The sequence below is a fragment of the Hesperophylax consimilis genome, chromosome 27 (genome assembly GCF_061612785.1).
Source record: "Hesperophylax consimilis isolate HC1 chromosome 27, BYU_Hcon_1.0, whole genome shotgun sequence".
Classification (NCBI taxonomy): domain Eukaryota; kingdom Metazoa; phylum Arthropoda; class Insecta; order Trichoptera; family Limnephilidae; genus Hesperophylax; species Hesperophylax consimilis.
Window position 1 is genome coordinate 3,904,439 of NC_142862.1, and position 20,259 is coordinate 3,924,697.

Here is a 20,259-nt window from a genome sequence, read left to right on the forward strand (position 1 = left end):
CTGTCTCATAAGATTTTGAAATAGGTGCTATTTTTATGACACCGAGTGTATTTAATAAAACTAATTTTTATTTGAATATTTACCTTTATTTATCAAATACTTGATTTACATGGAACAAACTTATAAACGTAATAATATTATTTACAAAGTCATATTCGATAAAACATTATCTAAGTATCAGAAATAAAAATAACACAATAATAGTAACGGATACATAAAAAATTGATTGGGTCGGGGCAAAACTAAACTAAACAAAAACTAAATAATTGGAGTGAATAGTTCATAATGCTACAAAAATATTAGTCATATTCATTTAAATATGAAGAAAAAAGATTGATAACAAAAAAAAAGTGATAAAAATGGCAGTCAATAATAACTTTTGCCAGCAATAACAATCGCTTTAGTAACTTTTGCCACCATTTAGTAACATTTGCCACCCGGCGGCAGAAAGGTTAACTTTACAGCACTCAGTTCAGCCTTCACACAAGACAAGACGATTTTGAAGATGTTATTTTATTTGCAACTTTAACAAAAAAAATTGTAGCAAATGCAATTAATTTAATTTTGAAATAAAATTGATAATCATTAAATCACATGTACTAGAAAACAAGAAACAAAAAAGGTCATTCTGGGATCTGTCCTTGAACTAGAAACCTGCACCACTGAACAATCAGATAAACAAACCTCCATTTGCTGTTTGAAAATATAAAAATATTCAAATACTGAAATAATTAGTACCTTTAGACATTGCATTTAGTTAGTTTTGCCACGAGACCAACAGAACACGAGTAGAAGAGTGAAGACGTCATCAACGATACAGAATTATCAGTAAGTCTTACGAATCAGTCTCGCGTGATAAGATTTACAAATCGTAGTAGATTTACAATTTAACATTAATTTCGTAAAATATTGGATACACTCTCTTTACAAGCAAAACAAACACCCTCCGATACTTTCATTCCCTATCCTAACTAACCGTACAATGAAGTACATTAATTAGGAGCACCATTTTCAATAGTTAATAACTACATTTTCTTTAAAAAATATAATATTACTGGATTATAGTGATATCTGTGAAAACTCGGCTATTCACGGGGAAAATTGAATTAATGATTTGTTTTTTTAAATATGCAAATAGGTCATTCTCAATAAATTGAGAATAAAATATAATTCATTTTCTTAATACCTTTACTAAGAGAATACAATATTCTTGCTCCAAAGTCACTATGTACCAAGTTTTACCGTGGTAGGTAACAGGTTACATTGATACAAAAAAACCCATGGCTTTGTATCAATTTATTGACTCCACTAAATAAAAGTAAAAATCTATTTAATGTGTTTTAAAACTAGAAACTGGGGTTGAGTGCTTTAAAAATCAGAATGGATATTATTGTTAATTACAAATTAATGTAGGTACATCATATTTATGATACGAAATTGAGGAAGGGTACAAATGGCAAAAAGATTGGCTAACATTTCATCAGGCCAACTTTTAATACCAAAGGGTATTGGCAGATATGCGTTTACTTTACACAATAGAAGAGTTTGATTTCTGATATTAAAACAGAAATTTTAGACTGTTACTGGAATTGAACTTTCAATCCTCGCAAGAAAAAGGCAAATGCATGTACCATTACGCTATGGAGGCTGCCTAAATTAATGTCAAAATAATTTCAATCAAAACATAAAACAAAAAACTATCTGTTAAGTTGTTTTAAAAAAAAAAAATATTGCAATATTATTCTCTGTTCATGCTCATCAGATATTATTAAGATAATAGTACATATCAATAAATGATCTTATTTTTAAACACAAATAATATTACATGACTTAATTTCCTATAATAATAGTGTGAAGTTAAATATGGACACAACAAAGTTAATACATATTTATAAACATATAATATTTCCATACCGTTTAATCTTTAGGAGTTCTGTTCTAAAACTAATTATATCTAAATTAACTTCATTTTATAAATTCACTTCTAAGCTAAACTATGATTGGAAATGAAAGCTGGAAACCCATTCACCTTACACTAATCAACAATTTGTTTACTTGGTCGTGACAGCGTTTCCATGGACAAAAATAATAGTGCCGTCTTTTGAACTAAACAGAAAAATACGTATTTATGTATGATACCAGTAGACAATTACAATAAATCTATATTATACTGTCAGTTTGCTGATAGAAAGTCACTAACTTACAGAATGATAATTATCTTATTTTTTGTTCCAAGACACTTAGTAACTTTTGACAGCAAACTGGTGACATATTTGCCACAATGCGTTTGAGGGGTTAAAACCACCATACATTTACATAATTATTGAAATAAACCAAAAATTAATAAATATTACAAAACAATTATTATTAGCCACTGCATATATATCCGTATGAATTCCTTTAAAGCAGTATTCTTTATGATTATCATAAAAATAGCATTTAGTGAGATTTATAATAATAGTATTAAAGGATGCTCCATGCAAAGGGTTAAAAATAACATAAAACAAAGCAGTGATAATATTTTTTTAACTAACGTGTTTTAAAATTAAGTTTTTTTTGGGTCGAAATAACGTAATATTCATTGTCGACGCTTAGTTTTTATTTTTTTAATACTACCATTAGAATCTAAAACTTCTCATACAAACTCTAATATACCATTTTTTCGTCAGTCAAAACAATATTTAAATCACTAATACAACATTGGACGTACGTAATTTTGGTTTATAAGATTACGACCATCCTCTAAAATAATCACAATTTATAAAGTAATTTTTTATACAAATATGCAGTACAAATATTTACAAAATTCGAAAAAACATTATTTTATTCATTCGTTACATATCCAAAAGTAATTTTTGTTTCCGAAAAGGCAAAATTAACTTTTAATTCAAAATTCCATCACAAATTTTTATCACTTTGGCCCACGGCTATACACTGAAAACTTCCTTAGAATTAAACATATTAATTACGTGCTTTGGACTCATTCATTGACAGAGATTTCATTAGCTAACAGCAAGAATAACCATTTATGAATAACCTGACAACATTTGAAAAATTCCTACTACATAATTATAAGCGGAAAATGTTGCTTGTGCAATGGAGGACTAGCTATCAGAGGACTTGAACTCATGACGCCTGGACGAGAACCAGATCCACTCAACCAACCAACCAGTAATTGCTAACAATATTCTTATTTGATCTCTGTAGTGTAAGCTCTGTTTGCAAAGAATGGGACCACAGTCGAGACATAAATATACTGGCACGTATTCGCCACATTGATTCGTTATTTGTTTGATTCTTACTTGTGTTTCTTATAGGTCCATTATCTTTCAAAATTGATATGATACGCCTAAGCTAATGATTCTGTATCGGTCAAAGTCCAAATAAGAGGGGACCAAGGTGAGATCCTTGGGGAACCCCTGAGGTTATGGGGATGAAACTAGAGCAGAATCATTATTAATAATACTAAAATAATTGGCTGCGTAAGAAAGAGTTTTCAGTGTGTAACAGTCGTGTCCACTGCAAAACGCGGCGGCGGTTAGAAGGCCGCGTCGCCCGACTGTTGGCCAAGGAATCAAATGTCCACATCCATGATCTTGCGCTTCAGCGGATTACCGCTGGACGAGTCTCGCTTGATGATGTCCAGCTTCAGGCGGTTGTACCAGTCCATGCGGGACACTCCGTAGTCCTGAAACAATAAATATTTACCGATATGATTTAGGATTCTCATGGCCAAAGAATTATGATGACTGATATTTGGGATAATAAGCGGTGTTAAGCTTCCTCCGGTATTAGTCACATGTGTGTAGATGTCATCTGTTCTGATAATGGATAATGCAAGGCTGTCCAAAACATTGGCTAAGGGAGGAGAAAGCATATCACAAGTTACCATTAAAAAATGATCACAATAAAAGCTCGACTTTTTAGAAAACAAACACCACAAAAGTGAAGATTAATCTCTGAAATTGATGAGGTTCTATTAAAGATAACTAACTAACTAACCAATCATCACGCTCTTTTCACCGCAGGAGTAGGCAGAGAGGTCGAACTGCCAAACATCGATCTTGGCACACACTCCTTGCTCCATTCACATTCATACAACATCGTCTCATACATATTCTTCTGTTATTCTGTCTCTTAACATGGCCCGACTCAAGCATCTGGTTCACTTGATCGTGCCATGTCTTCCTCAGGCGTCCTTGACTTCTTCTACCATTCACATTTGCTTGTATTATATTCTCCTTACACTTCTTTCTTCATTCATTCGCCCTACATGTCCAAACCATCTAAGCTTCCCTTCCTTAGTCTTACTCATTAGGCTTACATGCAGTTTTAGCACACATACACCTCAGGGATCACATTTCTACAGCATTCAGTCTACTTTCATCCTTCCTCTGCTAATTCCATGCCTCACTTCCATACATCAAGGTAGGTACGAGCAATAAAGATCTTTCAAATAAATAGCTCACCCAGTAGCCAAAGGGAATCTGACTCTTGGCTGCATTGACCACCGCCCACAGTGACCAGAACAGGTGACTCGCGAGCGTGTAAGCTTCCACTTCGCCGTTCAGCTGATTCACCTCCTCGGCCGTTACGTCCGCTCCGCTCATCCGCATCAGGTACTGGCGCATGAAAATTTCCTGAAAGAGTAAGGGTGGACTTTTAGATAACGGTAACGAGCAACTAATCTTATAACCTAAGGGAGTTTTGATGGAGTAACATATATTATTCAAAGGTGGTAATTAGTTCTCCTGAAAAGATAAGAATGAGTGTACACAGTAGAATTATTATTATTCTCATTGCTAGTAAATTTTCTGTGATTTTTGTCAACTCTATGATGTAGCACGTTTGGTTGCAAAAATTATTACGGTGGAAACTGTTAAAAAAATAAACCTTAGCGCCTGTTAAGCGCTAACCAACACCATTTTGTTCTTTAGACATTTGAATAGTCCCTTCTTGACTTTTAAACAAATTGTGATCATCTGACAAGCATAACAACATGATGAACATTGTCAACTGACCACCATTCGTTCCAAAGCTGAAACAGGCCTAAAATCGGCTTTCACAGGTTCACTGTCAGTCTGGTAGAGTGATGGCGTGGATAACTGTCATTTATATTCAACACGCTATAACTTTAAAACTAAATTAGGTAGTCGTGAACCACGTGCGGACAACAAGTTTTGATTCATTCAAGCACAGGGCCAGCATGAAAACAACTCATCGCGACAGTTGCGGAATTTACACTGAGCATTGAAAGTTATATTGACGCACACGCCAACTATTGGCGTGTGAAGAGTTACTCGAACTATTTGAACTCCGCCAAAAGGTGGAGTTTCGAGAAACTCCGCATCCACATTTGGCGTTTTGCGTAAATATAACTTTAATTTCTCAATGTTCATCAAACAACTGTCGCGACATGTTGTTTCACGCTAGCCTTGAGCTTAATAAAATAAACGAAAGAAAATTGAAATAATATTTTGTAATTTAATCAATAAAACAAAGAGTATTTCAAGCATTCACTGTTCAAGGCTGGCAGCGAATTTGTTAGTTAAAGGAGATCATTCAAATGTCAAAACAACAAAATGGCGTTGATTGGCCATTTGAATATCGGTTGAACAACTAGCCCTTAGCAATTCTCTCATCCAAACATGTTTTTTTAAACTTTTTTTACATTTCAGGACAAAAAAAATAATCTCGTCGACATAATCAGTGGCGGCTTGTGATTTTTGGGTGTTGTGCTAATATTACAAAAAATGGTATTATTGATGTTGTTGTAGCTGAAAACTATTTTTTGTATGAAGATTTTCAGAAAATCGGTGCGGCGCACAACTAAAAAATAGAATTTTCCAAAAGAAATAAAATATCGTTTTCAGCTACACCAACATCAATAATGCCGTTTTTGTAATATTAGCACTCTAGAACACCCAAAAGTCACGAGCCCCCACTGCAACAATTTCCACCATTAATTTTTATCTTCAATAATCACCAGGTCGTCTTCTTAATGTTATTTTTTAAATTGGACACACGTAGATGCGCAAAGTAGATTGTGCGCCAGTCGTATCGCACTGTATCCAAACGCTTCATTTGGATATAGGCAGAATTGCGTGATTTTTGTTAGGTGATAAATTATGTAAAAAAATAATAATAACAATCATGAATTCAACAAAAGATCTTATCAAAATAATATACACATATTTATTAAAGACCAAATTTAATACTGACGGATTGTAAATTGTTGATGATTTATTGATGTCTAAACGTAAAAGATAAAAATGAGTTTTACAGAAAAAATATTAAAATGACAGTCATTGGCAATAAATATGTATAGAAAAAGCCCGTAATTATATGACTACCAATGTGACCTTATAAAAGACAGAAGACTGAAAAATCGTCCCACAATAATTTTTATTTTTTTTATTTTCTTAACCCCTTAAATTAAATTATGTTACAATATTATAATCGTCACCTATGAATTAAAACCTCGTTTGACAAAAATATGGTTATTTTGCTCAAACAGATCTTAACAATAAAGGCCGGTTATTTGACCAATTCATCACATTTGACATTGTCAACGATTAGCTCATTTAATATTTCATTAGCGTCATCATCTTCATTAATATTTTGACATTTGAACAGTCCCAGTTAACCGTCGATCCTCGTCCCGACAGAGGTTTGTCAAATTTTATGCAAGGTTGTTTGATCAGCCGTTGAACAGGTGATCAAGCATAATGTAAATAAAAAATTAACCAAACGCTGACAGGCTAAAAATCAGGTAAAAATGGAAAATCCTGAAAATTTTGTAAAATTTGTCAGTGTAAAATCTGAAAACATCAAATGTGATAACGTCAAATATGATAATTCCAATATGAAAATGTTAAATGTAACATCAAATGTGATGACAAATGTGACAATGCCAAAATTTCAAAATGAGACAATGTGTAAATATAACATCAAATGTGATGCCAAATGTGACGATGCCAAAATTTCAAAATGAGACAATGTGTAAATGTCAAAATGTGACAATGTTAAATATGGCAATGTCAAATGTGACAAAGTCAAATGTGACAAAGTCAAACGTGACAAAGTCAAATGTGACAAAGTAAAATGTGACAAAGTCAAATGTGACAAAGTAAAATGTGACATAGTCAAATGTGACATAGTCAAATGTGACATAGTCAAATGTGACATAGTCAAATGTGACGGTTGATCAAACAACTGGCAGGTGACGATAGATAAAATAGTTCTTTTTTCCAACAATTTACATTACATCAATATGTGACAAGTTCCGTCTTTAAATGAAAGTGATACATTGTTATACTGTTGATATTGCACGGGAGCGTGGGCTCAGTTCCCGGGGGCCGGCCAATCAGCGGCCTTGGTCACTCGACGGTGCGCTACAAAGTGTGTCACCATCGCGTCGGCAATGTGGAGGACTATCGGTCGCTCTCGGCTAAAAATCAACAACAACATGTGACGCGGGGGAAAAGTTTGGGAATCTCTGCCTTTCCACACATTCATACTGTCTCGTAACATTTCATGAAACACACTCAATCTTTTTCTGATGATGAGAACTAAGATTTATGGTACAGGCCCGTAACTGATTACTAACAGGGTTTGTCATTGCCCGCTGTGAGATTCAAACTCGATACATTCGACTGATAGCCGAGCGTACTACCCATCGGGCTACTAACCCCACCTCACAAATCATTCCATCCTATTTATATACTTACATTTGCTTCTTTCATGTTCACAATCATTCACATTAACATTAAGCATTTGGTATAAGTACTTGGTTGTTAGTACCAGCCTAAACCAACATAATATACTTGTATGTATTTATGGTTTTCATAGAGCACCAAACATAATTATAATCACATTATAAATTACATTTGATCAATATTAGATTATAAAAAACTTGATTTCTACCACATTCCAGCGACTGTGTCAAATGTGACAGTGTCAAATGTGACAGTGTCAAATGTGACAGTGTCAAATGTGACAGTGTCAAATGTGACAGTGTCAAATGTGACAGTGTCAAATATGACAGTGTCAAATGTGACAGTGTCAAATGTGACAGTGTCAATTGTGACAGTGTCTAATGTGACAGTGTCAAATGTGACAATGTCAAATTTGAATTTTTTTACTCATTCTACTGCCATCAAGGTGATTTCTCACGAAAACGGCGCTATATAAATTGGCCAAATATTATTATTATCTATACTTTCAACATTTAATCTTCTTGGTACAGTAGAATATAATCAAAGTAATTATATTTTCTTAATAATATCATACAAAAGTCACTTAAAATTAATTCTTAAACCATTCTTCATTCTGCTTCATTCTTTGTCTTCTCTATTACATTTCTAACTGATGGTACATTCTATCAGGCAAAACTCATTTTAGCACAAAATTTCAAATTGAAAAGATTTTTAAGGTGATACTTGATGTAGCCTTACCAAAGATATTCAGATCAACACATTGTATATCTGAAACTTACAAAACATTAGGAAACAAAACAATTAAACAAGGAAAACAGTGGATGAACAAAGAAACAATAATAATTAAGGATTTGTCGTCATTCATATTCTAATGGCGTTGAATTAACTTATTTTTTAAATGTGGGAATCAACACGCAAATTTTGAAACTGATATTATTTTACAAACGGTTTAAATTCCTGCTAGTAGTTATTATTACCTAACATTCTATCGACCAGTTGAAGAGGTCAAAGGGTTTCCCGAAACCAACTGTCCCGATCTGGCACGCCACGCAGCTGGTGGACTGGCGCATCCCGAACACACCTCACCCGATGAACACGGGCACCCCTGCTAAGTCACCAAACGTAGCAAACCACTTGAGGTGACCTATGGCAGAGATGTTCGTAATCCAATAAATGATTCCCGGGGCGGCAGTACTCAAGCCCGCCTCCCAAATTAAAGCATTATGGCTTAAAAATATATATATTCATAGTGTCAACAAAAGCCGATTCTGAATAAATATATATTCATAATGTCAACAAACACCGATTCTGAATAAACATATATATTCATAATGTCAACAAAAGCCGATTCTGAATAAATAAGTTTTGCTATTTATTACGTAAAATTAATAAACTGTTATTCAAAACGCCCTGCTTGGTTGGCATCACTGCATTCAGCTATTTCTAACTTCACACTGCCAGTTTTTGCAGTTTATAAATGTTGGTATTGCATGAAAAATCTTAGGTTTTGTTTTTGTGAATCTAATGTATTCGCTGTTTTTTAATGTATGCCGAAATGAATGACTTCAGATTTTAATATTACGGAGATATGCAGTAAAAAATATGAAAATTCTAATTTTAACAAAGAGAAGAATTTATTTTACGATTGTTTGTCGCTTACCGATTGTTTTTTCTTATTTAATAGTACATACCTTATTTTCTTAGGTCGTAATTTTTTTTACAATAAAGAATTAAAATAAATTTCTAAAATATTATCAGGTTCAAAATTGTGTTCCATCTTCAAGGACTATTAAAAAAAAAACATAAAAAAATGGATAATTACATACCTTTTGTTCCAAAGTGGGGTACTGATCAAACCGCTCATAATAATTAGGATACTCTGGGTTTGTATAGTCGTATGTCCACTCCACGAAGTGATTGGCCAAATCGAATCCCCGGTGGTTGTATGAACAGTACTCATAATCGATCAGCACGAGCTTGGGTTCCCCATTGTTCAGCGAACTATCAGAAACGTGACTGCAAACCGAATCATTTGTATGACATTCGTCTTCCATGGAGCTCATGGGATCGTACTTTGATTGGGCTTTGGAAGTATGGTTGTTTTCTTTGTGGGACGGGGCCGAGGCATTGCCCGGGACGCTTTCGGTCATTTCGTGGTCGGTGCTATCTTTGTTGAGGAAGGAGTCTGAGGAGTTTTCTTGGTTGATGGTGGAATAGTCGATGTTCAAGTCGTCGTTTGTCTCGTCATTCTGAGGGGTGTCTTCTTCACGGAGGAGAATATTTCCTGGAATAAAAACAAATGATTTATATGTATAATTCAAAATAAACTACACGTGATGGATGGCCAGTGAAAAAAAAAAAAAGCTACTACCGATGGAGCCAGCAAAAAGAAACGGATAGACGATATCGAAAGGTAGTGCTGAAGAAGAATGTTTAGGATTATATGGAAAACCAGGTGTTGACGCAACTATTAGGCCCATTGTCCACACAGTAGTCTTTTGTAGGATGCATGTAACCTACAAATGAAGATAGGCATATTTTGCATATTTGTTATGTCCACGCTGCTTCATGCAATAGTCAGTCACGTTACAAAACGTCTCAGTTTTCTTTCAACTATCAACGAGAAAGCACGTGATTTGTTGTGAAAATGTCAAGTGATGATGATGAAGTTATTATAGCATACAATTTTATTAGAAGACGACGAAACAGGAGAAGAAAGTACTGGATTCATCCATACATCGAAAGAAATATAAATTGTAGATTGTTTGTTGCTGCCAGAGAGTTATCAGAAGATGATTCTGTATTTCAATCATTTTACCAGACTTAACATACATACCAAAATTTAGTCTCTACTGTTGGACCACTGATACAAAGACAAAATACTGCAATGCGGTCGGCCGAGTAGTAACATGTTGCCGCGCGCACCGCATTAGGAACGCATGACGAGCGGCTGACGCGACGTTTCCGCTTCATGGACACAGATTTCATTGTTTCTACGCAAGATGCAAGCATTCTTCTTGCAATCGTCAATTGACGAAAGCGTGCGTATGACGTGCGGTTACGTGGACAATGGGCCTTAATCTTCCATTAACATTGTCCTTGCAATTTTTCCCATCCTATTTTACCTACAAGTACCTGTCATTATCTGACTATACCCACGTGTGTGTGACATTTTACAGCAATAAAAGCGACTGTCAAACCAGTTTATTGATGGAGCCTGTTTGATTAACATCTATTGTTATCAGTGCTGTTATTGATATCAACTCAGGGTAGAAGGCCTGTGCAGTGAACATATTCGGTTCCCTCAGTGTCTTTCGTGTCTAACCTTGATGTTATGGAAGCTTGGGCGTGAAATAAATCATATCTCCTGTGAGTGAAACCAACATCAAAGAGGTAAGTCAGATTCCTTCCTTACTCCATGTTCACCATATCCAACCATAGTTGTGTCAACTTCAAAGTTCACAATTAATATTTTACAGTCCACTCTTGATTCGCCTATTGCGATCACACCAGGCTTACCAATCTATCAATTCAATCAATGTACCCTCTAAGTCTTGTATTAATAAAATAAAATAAATCAATCAAAGAGCTAGGCTTCTAAAACAGGCTGTTTACTGGCTACAGCGTATCCTAAGGTACTATGGATATGTTGCTCACCAAACTGAAAACTCGAACCTGGAGTTTCTCATGGTCGCCGGTGCTTTAAATGTTTGTGGTTGACTGAGCAATAATTCAAAAACGTAAATTGGTACGTAATTTAAGTGTGGGTGTCAAACCTTGTCAAACCTTGCCAAGCGAAAACGTCAAATGACCCTTGTATTAAATTCCGTAATGTTTTGAATAAGCTTCTTCCTGGTACCCAGCACAGCGCATTTACAGTGCACACAAACAAAAGGTAACTTTTAACTGTTTAAAAAAACTAATTACAAATAGGTTCCCTATATCTCAAGCATAACAAGAGCTGTTGACTTATGGTTGCATTTGAATATTACTATCCTGTGCAAACCCTTCTTCTGAATACTTTGAATGTTTTCGATGATCTTCGTGCCATTTAAGCTTCGCTTCCGTCATATTTTCGGAACATTTTGTGTTTTAGACCGTTTGTAGATGTTGGCTAGGCGTCACACAAAATGAACATTCCTAAACGGCGCGCTTAGCTTCAACGCGCGGAATGGTATGTACCAGATTCCAAGCCAACATAACTGGTGCGTGTATGTCAGCCTCAATTATTATCTCTTACGAAATTCATATATATTATCTATACTATTACGTATCTACGTAATTCAATTTTATTTTAACAATTTTTGTCTCTAAATAAATAGTATAAAATAAAGTCAATATCTGCATCTGTCTGTTTGTGCGCTTAATTTCTAAGAAACGCAATGGATTTTGATAGGGTTTTCACTATCATTTAGACATTTTCTTCCAGAAGGTATATTATATATATAAGTGCATATTAAAATTATATAAAGTACAAAAAAGATGAGCAACGCCGGGTACATGTAAGCTAGTAATTTTGTAATTTTTTTATTTTTTTTATTATGTACAATATTTTTTAAAATTCAGGTTTTCCAGTAATTAAAAATATTATGTGGGAATACGATGGGCTGTAAAAGGTTTTTAATTTTATTGGCGATTGCATGTTAGGGCAAGCCACGCCTGGTCACTGGCAAAGCGTTTGGCAGAGAAAGATCTCCGATTCGTTGGAGTAGTCAAGTATCAGAGACGTCCGGAATGATGTCTCCGGATTCCCCAGGCTACTTGGGTATGTTAACCACTCGGAACATTAGAACGTCAAAAGACGTAAATATGATAATAGCGGTCAAGACATTAGAACGTCTTTTCACCTAAACGCGCGAGATTTTACAAAAATCGATTTATTTCCATCACTAGTATACGGATTGCCATGATTTAAAAAACAGAGTATCGATAATGAATAACGCTACGCGTCTGCATTCAAGAGTATCTATGGAATGTAGAGGTGCATTATCTGAGTCGATTGAATCTGTCATCTTGTTCGTTCATAATTTATTGCGTTTTTAAATAATTTATTAAAAATATTTTAATTTGGACGGTTAATATTTTGAGGTGACTAATAGTTTTTTATTATATTTCTTCAATATATAAAGTGTTATTTCTTTATGATACTCAGAAAAAAGTACATTTTTCACAGCTTTGAAATAATGGTCAGCGATTTTTACATATTTTTGACGTTTTCAGAAAATGTATATTTAGACACGCAAATATTTACGTGTAACAAAACAATACGATAGTGAATTTCATAATCTTTCCAAAACATTTTTTAGAATGAGGCTACGTTTCCCAAAACGTGAGTTATGAAGCTTTTAACAAAACTCGTGAATAACACAAAAATTTTCGCGTTTTGACAGTTCGCAAAGGAACACAAAGTAAATAAAAGTCCTTTTCTGAGAGGTTAAGACAATTTCACTGACTCTTTTTTATTTAAATGTTATTCCCCGGCTACTTGGGTATGTTAAGACAGTTTCACTGATTCTTTTTTATTTAAATGTTAAATAGATAAAAATCTGAACATACCTTCCTGCAGATCATTGTGACAAAATACCACTGGAGAATCCACTGTAGATAGATATGCCTTCAGCCATATGACTTCCTTTTCTAGGTTATATTCCTTCAGTTTCACTATGCATTTTTCCTCATTTTCATTCTGTGGAAACAAAATACAAATTATGTTTTGATAATATTAACAATACAAAAATAACAAGCGAAAAATCCAACATAAAATTCTTAAAGGCGGATCACACTGACACAAAGAAAAGTAAACTTTGCTAAAGAACGGTTTGGAGCGCTGTCCATTGTAGGACGTTTCTTCTGCGCAGGGTCTGAATGTTCATTTTCAACCAAACCGTCTGTAAGTCGGGTTTTGTAGCAATGCAAAAATGAGTGAGGTGATTAAATTATAACACATTTGTAAAAGTGTAACTAAATAGTGCAACAAAATATTCGATTTTGGAATAAAAGCCCGAACTTTTGTTTACCCGATTTGGGATTTGCAGTTAAGGTTTTAACGCAGCCAGCGATTTGCGCGCCATTGTAAAAAGGACTGCTTATATGTAAGCCTATTTTATTTTCGAAGACCAAATACTGATAGGACAATGCGAGTTGGCTGTCAGATTCATTTATTGACAAATCATTTAAAAGGGGGAGGGTCAGGTCACCTCCTCGCTTTGCACAACTGGAAGAAGCCAATGGCTGCCATCTCTTATTGTGTAAATTTATTGATCCAGCCAATGTACCGTTATAAGTATGGTTGCGTTAAGTATGATAACACTTGTAAATAACACAAACCTTGGGTTCGTAGGATTCGAGGTGCTGCATGGCGGACACCAGCCACTTCGCCATCTTCTTCCACAGCCACTGCGGCTCCTTGCACAGCGGCACGTCCATGGAGTGGATGCCCGCCATCTTCTCCGCTATCTTCATAGACAGTGCCGGCTCCGATAGCTCCTTCGTCAGAAGGGTTCTCGCCTAGAAGAAACAAATAATAAAAATCTAACAAAGTAAAAAGGTACCAATTCTGACAGAAAACAACCTAATGAATGAGGAAGTCTTATTCATCATGAAGCTTCGGAGTAAATACTTCTCGTCACAATCCAGAGAACCTGCCATCATCACAAATGTTCAAATGTTGGCTTGTTTCAAAAAGCAATTTTTTTACATTCGTTAGTACGGTGAAAAATTTATATATGTCAAAATTTCTTCTTTATCCGTTTACACAAATTATTATAAAGCTCGGAGTCTGTACCGAGATAGAGTTGGTGGTGGAATAGTTGATTAATTACAATACATTGATTTTTTTAGTTAGCGGGTAATTTCTAAAGAGATCCCCACAGTTTGAAGACTAGAATCTGTCCTAGAAGTCCCCACTTTTGTATCCATTGAAATTTACATAATGTTTTTGAAATTAAAATATGTATTTAGGTTATATAATGACCATTCCTACTCAAATGTAAACATGTATCCCTTCAAAAAACAATAAAAAAATTTAAATCCCATTTATCATAAATATAATAACGATTTGACAATAAAATTAGGTCATTAATAATTCATATTACTTGTAAGGTTTTTCCCTCAACAAGATTGAAGTGAGCTACAAACCCAAGGTAATTAGCCTGCTGGAATTACCAAAATAATTAGAAATTCGACAGTCTAAATCGACTTAGTAACAAATGTAATTAATATAATTGATATATTGATAAAACACTTACAGACCACCCCGTATATAAACCGTAGACTAAGAATAATTTGTACCAGTCTGAAGATGGCTTTAACGAGCTGAAACGGGTTACGGTCAATAAAATTAAAGTGGAAAAAAGTTTCATATTTGTTTTATTATAATATATTATAATGGAATTCCATCATGATTGTCAGTTTCAAACATAGAAATATTAATATATTTTCTATAAATCATTGAGTTAAATCTTCCTTGCCGGTGAACGGAACTTTATTGACATGTCTATAATTATTTCAATATCTCTTTGAATATACTTAACACAGAGTTCATATTTTAGAATTGGATAAAAATATATAAGTATTTATCGAACGCAACAGAATACTATGTTTTGTCGAAAAATCTGGAAAAAAAAATGTTCTTTTGAAAATTCAAATGTTCAATGTCTGCGGGTGTTGATAACTTGTCGAGTGGTGCGGTAGTGAACGGGAGGTGTACGGGGTTTTGCTCACCGTGCCGAGATGCGCAGTTTGCAGTAGTAGCCGGCAGTTTCTAGACGTATCATTCGTTTTATGGTGGACCAATGTTTTTACCTCATTTTCAGCATCAATATATAATATTTTTCAAATACGTACTACACTAAGTTTGGAACTTTATTGTTGTATATATATTTTAGAGTACATATTTGAAGAGTGCGCACTTTTTTCACGGACGGTTCATTTTGAAACGCTCGAAACTTACGATCGGATATGTAAAAATATCATGCGCGCACCATCTCTGTGTTTGAATGTTTGACAACAGATTAAAGCCCAAAATTCACACAGGGATCGACCAGTGTATTTCTGCGCCAAATAGTACCATTATCGATACCAAGCTTTTAACTACGAAATATGGTTTAAAATATATTTTAAAAACTATCAATGGAGTAAAATATGGACAAAAACTGCGAAATTTAAATGATGAATGCGGTAAAACGATGCATAGAGGAACGATCGATGCAATCTATTTGTATTTAGTACATAGCTTTGTATGATGTAAATTCGGGACTGGAAGAAACAATCGATCAATACGGAAAAACGATAATTCGAGGAACGATCAATCGAGATTTCACTGTATTGATTTTTATCCTTAAAAATAAATTTAAATGATTTTAAACTTAAAAATGACAAAATTCTAAATGTGTGCAGGCTCCCTCGAGCTTCGGAGCTCTATTTTGTAGCACCGTACATACAATGGAGAAATAGAAACTCACGGCAATGTACTCCTCGATTCTGCCCCCAGAAAAGACTCCGTGAAGTTTGGGGCCAAGTCTTCTCTCGGACAGCAGGGTGAATATGACAGAGTCCATGATGATGTTGTCCACTCCACGCTCGCTCTGGGTCTGGCCATAGATCCTTACCAACACCTGGAAATCAAATCATTTTATTAATATAATAATAAATATTTTCCTATCTACCTTTTTGTAACAAATATAAATAGTGATATCCTCACTGGGATCCCCGTGCTGAGGATTTTATTTACATATAAAAATTTAATAGAACAAATAATATGAAGTAATTATAAATATATGATGTATATAATCTTTTTTCTGAGAGAAATTATAAATATATTATGTAGTGTTTTTAGTGCAGTTGTGTGGTTTCGGTTTAAGTCACAGACATAGGAATTAATAGACGAGAAGATAAAGGCGAGGGGTAAAATCAACTGTTGAAGAACGAAGGGAGTGAAGATGACTGTGATTCGTCAATAAATCAATCTGACAGTAAATAGGCATCTCGCATTATAATATCACCATTTACTTCTTAAAAGTAAAATCTGCTTTGAATGAATAGACATTTTTACATGGGAGCGCAAATTACTCGCCACGTTATGAACAAATTTGCGAAGTCCAAATTCGGCAAAGTAAGGCAGCTTCTATATTCAGAGTCGTAGTTAGTTTCAGAGTATTTAGTTAAGACACTTTTATAAATGTTCATAATTTACTTCCCAGCAACCAACCAGCTTTGTGTTTCGCGTCCAGACGTTTCTCGATGTGATAGTAACAACTGATTCATATTATACGATGTGAATATGCTTAAAATAAAATAAAATAATGCTTATATATGGAATGTAATACGACAATTGGGTTTATTCTCTTTTTTCGCATCTATTTTTACCAGTTTTCATAGTACAAGTAAACATTTTGCCGTGTTATTTCGTAAAATGAACCGATGATGCCTCGACCATAGTTCGCACAAGAATGATGACGTCACGTTTTCAAATATCACTTGAGGCCGTACGCGAGCCCAGCCGGCTCAATGGAACCGGTATGGGGAGTGGGGATAATACGCTTTTAATCACTTAGGGCAGGTCTACCTAATATTCATATGTCTATGGTTTAAGTCTATATTCGATGTCAGTATATTTTCTATTTCTGATCACCGTATAATAATAATAATATTTGGCTAACTTATATAGCGCCGTTTTCGTGAAAAATCACCACAAGGGCGCTGCTTTTTATCCAGCTTTTCATTTGAGATTTAAACCATGTTGTAATTTATGAATGAGAGTGGGATTTTATTGTAGAGTTTATAAGAAGCTTTTTTATCCAAACATTGTATTCGTTTTTTTTTTTTTATATATATTAACTCCACACAGGAGGCCCTGAAGAAAATAATTTCCCTCAGGGCCTATGTCATCTTTGGGGATGCTGTGTGGAGGGTCTTTTTGTGGAGAGGAAGGAGTGAACATGGGTCTTGAAGAGTCCCATGTTGTAGGAGGGAGGAAACACAGAGGCCGGCAGTTCGTTCCACAGCCGAGCTGTTGAACTTAAGAACGAATCGTAGAAGCGACCTGTTCTCATGTGACAAGTGTCAACTGTGTACAAATGTTGGGCGCGCGTTTGGCGTGTATCCCGACTACGCACCGGTGCCGAAGGGATCAATGACGCTAGTTCCTCAGAGCATCTTCCATTGTAATACCGATAGAACAAGGACAGCATACCTACCTGACGCCTGTGCTCTAAAGATTGCAGTCCGCTTGTTAAGATTGGGGAATCTATCAAACGGACCGCCCGTTTTTGCACAGAGTCTAGGGTTTTTTTCAGGTATTTAGGGGCACCGGACCAGAGATGGCTGCCAAATTCGACAGTAGGGCGCACTTGCGATTTGTACAGGGTCAGCAGTTGTGTATTATTAAAGTATCTGCGGGCCCTGTACAGTACGCCCAGCTTCTGAGAGGCCAACTTTACTCTGGCTTCGATGGAGCCCCCGTACCTGAGCTGGTCACTTATAGTTATACCAAGCATATCAATGGAAGGCCTGTTCGGAAGATTGCTTCCGTTGAAGGAGACTAGATTATCATTTGGATCCCTTTTAGACGTCCGCTGTTACTTCGTTGATACTTGTTGGATATGTTTTTGACCCTGAGATATAGTGTTTCTAATATATGTGTTGGTTATTATTTCTCGTGTTTTGTATTTATTAATGTAAAGTAAGTATTGCTGTTTGTATTTATTAATCAACGACAAACTGCTCACATACCTCGAGAAGAACAAAATTATCAACGACCGTCAATACGGATTCCGGCGGAACCGCTCGTGCGGTGATCTTCTCGCGTATGTGACGCATGTTTGGGGGCGGTGCCTGGAACGTCACGGTGAGACCCAAACGGTCGCACTAGACATATCCAAGGCCTTTGACCGGGTCTGGCACCGAGGACTTCTCAACAAATTGCATTCTTACGGACTTCCCGCATCCCTGTGTACGTGGATTGCTGACTTTTTAAGGAATAGGTCGATTCAGGCGGTTGCTGACGGTTTCACCTCTTCCTCGCACTCCATAAATGCTGGCGTCCCACAGGGATCGGTTCTGTCTCCGACTTTGTTTTTGTTGCACATCAATGACCTTTTGACATGTGCACCGATTCATTGTTACGCGGATGACAGTACAGTTCATGATAGCTTTTTGTTTGACAAGCCCCCAAAGGGCACACAAACTCCAACGGCTCGGAGGGCTTTGAAGCAGAGAATGGACGGTTATCTCGAGAGTATTTCCTCCTGGGGTAAAAATAATCTCGTCGAATTTAATGTTTCAAAGACCCAATCCTGTCTGATTACGTCTAAAAGGGATCCAAATGATAATCTAGTCTCCTTCAACGGAAGCAATCTTCCGAACAGGCCTTCCATTGATATGCTTGGTGTAACTATAAGTGACCAGCTCAGGTACGGGGGCTCCATCGAAGCCAGAGTAAAGTTGGCCTCTCAGAAGCTGGGCGTACTGTACAGGGCCCGCAGATACTTTAATAGTACACAACTGCTCACTCTGTACAAATCGCAAGTGCGCCCTACTGTCGAATTTGGCAGCCATCTCTGGTCTGGAGCCCCAAAATACCTGAAAAAAACCCTCGACTCTGTGCAGAAACGGGCGGTCCGTTTGATAGATTCCCCAATCTTAACAAACGGACTGCAATCTTTAGAGCACAGGCGTCAGGTAGGTATGCTGTCCTTGTTCTATCGGTATTACAATGGAAGATGCTCTGAGGAACTAGCGTCATTGATCCCTTCGGCACCGGTGCGTAGTCGGGATACACGCCAAACGCGCGCCCAACATTTGTACACAGTTGACACTTGTCACATGAGAACGGGTCGCTTCTACGATTCGTTCTTAAGTTCAACAGCTCGGCTGTGGAACGAACTGCCGGCCTCTGTGTTTCCTCCCTCCTACAACATGGGACTCTTCAAGACCCATGTTCACTCCTTCCTCTCCACAAAAAGACCCTCCACACAGCATCCCCAAAGATGACATAGGCCCTGAGGGAAATTATTTTCTTCAGGGCCTCCTGTGTGGAGTAAATATAAAAAAAAAAAAAAAAAAATTAATGTAAAGTAAGTATTGTTGTTTCTATCTATTAATGTACAGTAAGTGTTGTTGTTTCTATGTATTGATGTAAAGTAAGAGTTCTTTAGTTGGCATTATGTTAAGATTGTTTAAGATTTCGTCGGTTTTAGTTCTTATAGGGATTTTCAGCATAATTTTCATTATGGGTTATTTTTGGGTTTTAATTAGTGGATTTAGAATATTGTCATTTGCATGGCCTCATCCGTTAATACTGTATTCTAAGAGTGATTGGCAGAGAGCCATGTAAATCTTGATCAAATATTTTTTAATGAGGACATTCCTTGTGGTTTTGAAAAAATAAGTTAATTTTTTTTATTTTATTATTAATAACTAATGCATATAGTGTAGGGTTGCCAGATGGTCCAGATAAAAAAAAAACTGAGCGTTTATGAAACGTTTTAACCCCTTTGATTTTGACCAAAAGAAACAGAGAAAATTACCGAAAATTTATTTT

The 20,259-nt window shown here is 35.8% G+C and overlaps 1 protein-coding gene across 6 annotated transcripts in view; it reads right to left on the reverse strand.

Moving 5' to 3' along the window:
- Window positions 1-79: 79 nt before the first annotated feature.
- LOC149410488 (choline/ethanolamine kinase) overlaps window positions 80-20,259 on the reverse strand; it is a 73,443-nt gene continuing 53,263 nt past the window's right edge. For 4 of the 6 annotated variants that reach the window (XM_089648141.1, XM_089648140.1, XM_089648139.1 and 1 more), the window contains 6 exons: window positions 16,181-16,333; window positions 14,046-14,225; window positions 13,275-13,404; window positions 9,545-10,002; window positions 4,470-4,640; window positions 80-3,688 (listed from right to left, as the gene is read on the reverse strand). In XM_089648141.1, coding sequence (XP_089504267.1) covers window positions 3,575-3,688; window positions 4,470-4,640; window positions 9,545-10,002; window positions 13,275-13,404; window positions 14,046-14,225; window positions 16,181-16,333 — 1,206 coding nt within the window. In that variant the 3' untranslated portion in view covers window positions 80-3,574. The other 2 variants (XM_089648143.1, XM_089648142.1) reach the window with 2 other exon arrangements.